We start from the raw sequence: 7,699 nt of genomic DNA on the forward strand, positions 1-7,699 counted from the left end.
TAAGCACCCAGACAGAGGAAAGTGGTTATGGCACTCAATACTTGTTTGTTTTTTTCTTGATATTAAATATCCATAGTCAGTTCTAACACAGATGGGATCTCATTCTTGTCTCCTCTGCCACTTACTACTTAATTTTACTTGAGTTAGTCTGTCTTCAGCTTTGCCTGTAAGTTTGCTTGAGCTGCATGGCCAATTAATAATCACTGTGCATGTTTGCTGTGTGCGCCAAACTGTTGCCCTTCTCTCCGCTCTGAGTCAGAACATTTGACATGTCCTTGGTTTTCAAAGCCTATCACCTCCGCCGTGAAGAGACAGATTGGTTTGACAAGCCCAGGGAGTCTCGTCTGGAGAATGGACATGGTTTTGACAGAAAACTGCAAGAGAAGTTATCCCATTCCAGACCACCAAGTCAACATCAAGATCAAGTAAGATGTGTCTATAGTTTTGTGGATGTTCTGTAGAAAGCTTGTTAAATCATACTACCCTGTAACATGTGGACCACCAGATTTATCAAAATCCAGCTACATTTTAAGCAACTTAGGAGACCATCAGAATTATTTATGATCCCTATTCTTTAGGATTAGTTTTGTCCTTAAATCGTTTTTGGGTAGAATTAACCTGCTCACCTGGAATTACACAGGCAGTGGATACACCCACACAGAATGATTCAGCCTAGTCCAATTTTACATTATTGACTTTAACCCAACCTGATTTAAGACTTTGCTTTTTAATGTTCTTAGGAACAGGGCTGGATTTACTTTGGGGTGTTGTTATGAATGGAACTGAATTCTGTTATGTTACATGGGTGTAATCCCTGTAGCTCAATGATGAAACACTGAACAAATCAATGGGATTGCACTCAGGTAACAAGTAAGAATTTGGGCTGTTCATTATACTGAGATATAAAAAAAACACATTGATCACAGTGTTTTAAACTTGCTCACTTTGGGGTCTAGTTCACCTTCATATATCCCATTAACATCACTGAGGTTTAAACATGTCATCAGTAGATCCCTATATGTTTCACTTGCTACTTTGACTATCATGCATACTTATTCAGATTCTATCCTGGCTCCAGTGGTATGACATGGGTGCAAATGAAGGCAGAATTACAAACAAACAAACTACATTCAAACTAACACATTAGTTAATTTGCCACTGTTAATTCCTTAGATAAAGGGCATATTCTGCTATCCTCCCACCTACAGAACTTCTGTCTAGGTCAGTGAGAGTTTTAGGTGCAGTTTGATGGCAGAATGGCTCTTCATGAGTAAATTTAGGTATTAATTCAATCACTTCATATAAATAAAGGACACTATATATGTTTTTCTCTTTTGCCTATTCTCCAGCCTAGAGTTTGCCCAGTCCAGACTACATTTTGCTGAACCCTTAAAATTTCACCTGTCCTGCTGGAAGAAAGGGTCTTTTTTATAGGACATCAGTGTTATTCAGTAGAATTCACCCTGCAGGCCAGATCTGCTGCAGGACAATTGGGATTTTAGAGGTTCCAGATCTGTAAATAGCATTGACCAATATATATACCTACCTCCTATAAGAAACATGGGTTATTTTGGAATATATATGACTGAGTTTGACCATTGCAGCATCCCAATGTCAACTTAGATTCCCTCTGTCACACACACACATTTGTAGAATTGTTTCTGTCCAGGACCAGAGTTAACATTATATTGGACTCTCCTTCATAGGCAAAGGTGGAAGATATGCCCAATGTTTAAAATCCTATAGCTTTTATATTTTTCAATAGTCCCATAGGGTTGTTAATCGCAACAATGGCCAGGTCTCATAAAGACTAGAGCCAGAAGGGACCATCATGATCATCCAGTCTGACCTCCTGCACATCATAGGCCACAGAATCTCACCCACCCACTCCTGTAATAGACCCATAACCTATGGCTGAGTTACTGAAGTCTTCAAATCTTGATTTAAAAGACTTTAAATACAGAGAATCCACAGTTTACTCTAGTTCAAACCAGCAAGTGATCCACTCCCTCCACTGCCGAGGAGGAGGAAAAAAACCCAGGGTCTCTGCCAATCTGCCCTGGGGGAAAATTCTGTCCCAATCCCAAATATGGTGATCAGTTAGACCCTGAGCAGGTGGGTGGGAACCACCAGCCAGACACCTGGGAAAGAATTATCTGAAATAACTCCAAGTCCTCCCATCTATTGTCCCACCTCCAGTCATTGACGATATTAGCTAATAGGAGTTGTGGATAGGCCATATCCCATTGTAAGCAATCTTATCATACCATCCCCTCCATAATCTTATTCTTGGTTTTTCATCTCATATAAGAAACAAGATACTAGAGCTGGTCCAAAAATTGTCAAAACTTTATTTTGGAATTTTTTGGTGGAAAATGTCTTTTTAAAAAAAAAAAAGGAAAAGGAAAAAAAGAATTGGCCAAAAATATTTGTGTTTTCAGTTTTTAATGGAAAATTGAAATTTTCTGCTAAAAATTTAGATGAAAATGAGATTTTGGTTTCTGTCAAAAATTTTTGTAGAGCTATGTATCTCTTCTTCCCCACAAAATTCCAACCAGCTCTACAAGGCACCTTCATCAGCATGCTGTCCCTTAACCAGAGATTAAAGGAAGGATAATTATCAAGTGAGATTCTGCAGGGATCGTCCTGGATCCAGTTATGTTCAATATCTTCATCAATGATTTAGATAATGGCATAGAAAGTACACTTTTAAAGTTTGCGGGCGATACCATGCTGGGAGGGGTTGCAAGTGCTTTGGAGGATAGGATTAAAATTCAAAATGATCTGGACAACCTGGAGAAATGGTCTGGAGTAAATAGGATGAAATTCAATAAGGACAAATGCAAAGTAGCCCACTTAGGAAGGAGCAATCACTTTCATACACACAAAAAGGAAAATGACTACCTAGGAAAGAGTACTGCGGAAAGGGATCTTGGAGTTATAGTGGATCACAAGCTAAATATGAGTCAAGAGTGTGACACTGTTGCCACACACACACAAGAAAAAGCAAACATCATTCTGGGATGTATTAGCAGGAGTGTTGTAAGCAAGACATGAGAAGTAATTCTTCCACTCTACTCTGTGCTGGTAAGGCCTCAGCTTGAGTACTGGATCCAGTTCTGGGTGCCAAATTTTAGGAAAGATGTGGATAAATGTGGAGACAGTCCAGAGGAGAGCCACAAAAATGATTAAAGGTCTAGAACACATGATCTGTGAGGGAAGATTGAAAAAATTGGGTTTGTTTAGTCTGAAGAAGTGAAGACTGAGCGGGAACATGATAACAGTTTTCAAGTACATAAAAGGTTGTTACAAAGGGAGGGTGAAACCTTTGTCCTCCTTAATCTCTGAGGATAGGACAAGAAGCAATGGTCTTAAATAAAGGGTGGTTTAGGTTGGACATTAGGAAACACTTCCTGTCAGGCTAGTTAAGAATGTAACAAATTGCCTAGGGAGGTTGTGGAATCTCCATCATTGGAGGTTTTTAAGAACAGATTAGACAAACACCTGTCATGAATGGTCTAGTTATTACATCGTCCTCCCTTAAATGCACAGGACTGGACTAGGGGACCAATTGAGGTCCCTTCCAGTGCTACACTTCTATGATTCTATGACACAAAAGGGAGCTAAAGCACAAGGAGAGTTCCCCTTCCTCTCACTGATTTAGAGGAGGAAAGCTCTCCCACAGCTCTCCACAGAGGGAGTGGAAGCTCCCTGCAAATGTGGGGAGCAGAGGGATAGGATGTGGGAAGTGAGTGAAGGCACTGAGACTTGGCTGGTGGGGAAGCCACTGGCTCCAGTCTGGGAAAAAAGAAACCAGGGGTTCCTATTCCCCTCCACCCCCAGTCTATTCCAGCCACTCGGGGTCCTGCTCCCCAGCCACATCCCTACCTCCACAGTGCACTCCAGCTCCTCTGGGTCTCACTCTCACCCCACTGCCCACCCTGGGCATGTGCAAGTTTACTTGGGGGCAGAGCCCCCACAATAGTTGTATTGCATGGACACTAGTCTTCCCCCCCCCCACCACCACCCCGGCCTCTGGTTCCATCACCCTTGGATCTCTCTCCGTCTAGGCTGGTGTGTGGAGAGAGCTCCTCCTTCTGTTTCAAACTCCTTTACCCATTATCCCCTGCTGGGACATTGTTTCAATACTGATGCAGAAGGGGATCACTTGTTGCCTCTACAACTCTGCATCCTGTAGCACATGAAGTGTTTCTCAGAGGTCTTCCATCCCAGATGCCTTCTGCAAGCATTCACACAAATAAAATCTCATTGGACAAATATTCATGGGAAGAAAAAAGGAAGAAAAGTGCAACCACAGCTGAAGAGAATTCAGTTTTAAATTGGTGGTGAATGTTTGTGGAACTCTCTTTTTTACAATAAGTGCTAGGTAAATTATTTCTTTGCTTTGGTTACATTTGGTTGCAATTTCTCTCTTTTATCAATTTAAATTCGGGCCAAGATTTTCAAAAAATGGCTAGTGACTTCAGGTTCCTAACTTGTGACATTTTTAAAAGTCTGATTTTCATAAAGAGCTGAGCAACCGCCCTCTGAAAATCAGGCCCTTTAAAGATTTCTCGCTGATCTCAAACTGGCAATATGGATGTTTGCAGAAGCTGTGGTAGCCTGCTCGTACCCAAGTCGATGAGCGAGAAACGTCTGGCTTCACTCATCCAGTACAAATTCTCATTCTCTTCTTTCTGTCTTAAAAAAATGCAAATATTTTACAATCCCACCTACCATACTAAAATACTGTAAGTGTCCTGCTTCGTGTCTGAGTGACCTTTAGCACGGCTCGGATGCTTTTGGAGCAGGAATTTTGTGCAGCCTAGTGTCAACCAAAAAGTCCTCAGTTGCCATGGATTTGTTATGGTACGGCACAGTGGATTAATCTGATACTATTCTAGTAATATTACAATACATCAGTTTCCACAGCAACATTCCTGGTGTTACTTAACATTCTTAAATATAATGAAATCACAGTGCAGCTTAGGATCATAACAGCTAGTGTTTCCCAGTACAGAAATCTGGGCTGCTTACCCGAAGATGGCAAAAGTACTTTTTAAATCCACTGAGTATTTCACCGGCAGCATCACCTTGATTTCTGTCATTGATCCCCCCCCACCCTCAGCCCCACTCTCTGCAGCAGCAGCCTGCCGAGTCTCTACCAGTGGACTAGAAACTTCAGCCAAACACCAGGTCCAAGCTCCTATTACTGTTGTTTATCATGCATTATTTATATAGCTCCAGAAAGTGTGCTAGGTATAAGAAGACGGGACCCTAGCAGGCAGCTGTTCTTTAAGTGATGAGAGCAGGTTAATTCCTGATCCAAAGCCTGTTGAAGTCAAAAGAAATCCTCCCATTGACTTCAATGGGCTTTGGATACATCATGGACTTTAGTACGTAGGTAATTTAGAAAAGCACGTAGGCAAGAGAAGAGATCATGAAGGTTGAAAAGAGGAAAAGGAGGGAGTAAAAACAATAGGAAAATATGGGAAGGGAATACTGCCACAGCAATTGAAAGAACTGTTGTCCCGGAGAAAGGCCTATTGACTCCTGTATTTGTTGTTAGTTCTCTCTCTGTCTCTATTTTAATTATTAGGTTGCCAAAGCTGGCACTGATAGCATCAGCGTTGCTTATGGGTGCATAGCAAGGCAAATGCAATGAGTTTGGAGAAACAATTTGAAAGGGGAGGTTATTTTGCACTCTGGAAGAGGGAGGACCAGCTAAAGAGTGTGGGGGCAGGGAGAAGAGAGAGGGGAATAAAGGAGTAGGCACGTAAAAAGCCACAGAACAATGACTCGGAGAAGGAGAAAGAGAAAAAGGATGGGTTAAGGCGAGAAAAGTAGGTAAAGGGTGGAGTGTTTGAGAATAGAACTTTCCCATTCCAGAACTGGCCTTTGTAAACCCAAATGAAGCCCAAAACAACAACGAAAGTTAGTGCCATCATGGTTTCTATCACCAAGTTTTTCCTCAAGTACGAAGGCTAATATAGGAAAAGAATGATGCAGTCAGATTTTCATTTTGGACAGACATGCAAATATAAACATGTGCAAACACATTTCCCCCCAACCCTTACCCCTAATATATCAGTAATAGTCTATCAGTAATATAAAGTTCTAGAGTCTCCAAAATTGCAGTGATAATCACTTGGGGATAGGCTTTTCTCCTCATATACTTTCTGGTCAGGTCAGAAAGATGAAGATGGTTTTCCTCGCTGCATTTTGGCATTTCACTCATGCTGGAATGAGAACATAAGAATGGCCATAGTGTATCAGACCAATGCTCCTTTTAGCCCAGTATCCTGACTTCCAACAGTGGCTGGTACCAGATGCTTCAGAGGGAAGGAACAGAACAGAGCAAGTATCAAGTGATCCATCCCCTCTCATCCAGTCCTACCTTCCGGCAGTCAGGAGTTTAGTACACAGAGAGCATAGGATTGCATCCCTGACCGTCTTGATTAATAGCCATTGTTGGACCTATCCTCCATGAACTTCTCTTCTTTTTTTTTTTAACACAGTTATAGTTTGGGCCTTCACAATATCCCCAGCAACAAGTTCCACAGGTTGATTGTGCATTGTGTGAAGAAGTGCTTCCTTACGTTTATTTTTAAGCTGCTGCCTCTTAATTTCATTGTGTGAACCCTAATTCTTGTGTTAGATAAAGGGTAAATAACATTTCCTCATTCACTTACTCCACATCATTCATGATTTTATAGACCTCCACTATATCTTAGTCATCTCTTTTCTAAACTGACCAGTTCCAGTCTTTTTAATCTCTACTTATGTAGAAGCTGTTCCATATCCCTAATCATTTTTGTTGCCCTTCTCTGTACCTTTTCCAATTCTAATATAGTTTTTTGAGATGGGGCCACCTGAACTGCATGCAGTATTCGAAGTGTGGCATGCCATGGATTTATACAGTGGCATTATGATATTTTTTGTCTATCCCTTTTCTAATGGTTCCTAATAGTGGTGCCCATTGAGCAGATGTTTCCAGAGAGCCATCCATGATTACTCCAAGATTTCTTTGAGTGGTAACAGCTAATTTAGACCCCATCATTTTGTGTTTAGTTGTATATAAAATGCAGAACGGCTGAGGTGTTGGAGTTCAGTTAATGGTTAGAGTGATGTTTCAGGTAAATTATTTTGTCTGAGCTGATCCCCCATTTCTAGTACATATATTTACTGAAACCCCTTAAGATGATAAATATGTTAAATGCATCAGAGAAAGTAATGAGAAATCAGTTATCTAAGCACTCAAAGTCACAGAAGAAGAGAGCCAGTGCTCTGTAGTACCATGCAAGAGACATTTCACATGTTGATCTCCCACTTCCCATGTGATACCAGCACTTCAAAGGTCATTAGTTCAGTCCCCTGGGGAATATCTGTTGTATGTTGCTCCATAGGCTAATCCAGCTCCCTTAGAAGACAATGAAATACACATATTGATTTAAATGACAGTTGGATCAAACGCTTTTGGAGCAGCATTGCTGGGCTCAAATGTCCAGCCCTCTTCACCTGAAAGAATGGTGGCTCTGACATGGGCCCTCAAGGGGAAGGGATTATGATGTTGGTGATAGCAGGCTCCATGAGACACACAATAGGCAATGCTTGTTCCATAGTGATAGCTACTGCTTAATTTAGACTCAAGACATTTCACTTTTTTTTTTTTTTTTTTTTTTTTTTTTTTTTTTTTTTT

The 7,699-nt window shown here is 41.1% G+C and overlaps 1 protein-coding gene across 1 annotated transcript in view; it reads left to right on the top strand.

Annotated features, from left to right (window-relative positions):
* Positions 1-7,699, top strand: part of PCLO (piccolo presynaptic cytomatrix protein) — a 515,291-nt gene that overhangs the window by 330,353 nt on the left and 177,239 nt on the right. The window contains exons 8-9 of the mRNA XM_026648937.1: positions 289-434; positions 1,995-1,997. Coding sequence (XP_026504722.1) covers positions 289-434; positions 1,995-1,997 — 149 coding nt within the window. The remainder of the gene's footprint in view (positions 1-288; positions 435-1,994; positions 1,998-7,699) is intronic.

Source organism: Terrapene carolina, unplaced genomic scaffold (genome assembly GCF_002925995.2).
Source record: "Terrapene carolina triunguis isolate 2854851 unplaced genomic scaffold, T_m_triunguis-2.0 Scaffold68, whole genome shotgun sequence".
NCBI classification, from domain to species: domain Eukaryota; kingdom Metazoa; phylum Chordata; order Testudines; family Emydidae; genus Terrapene; species Terrapene triunguis.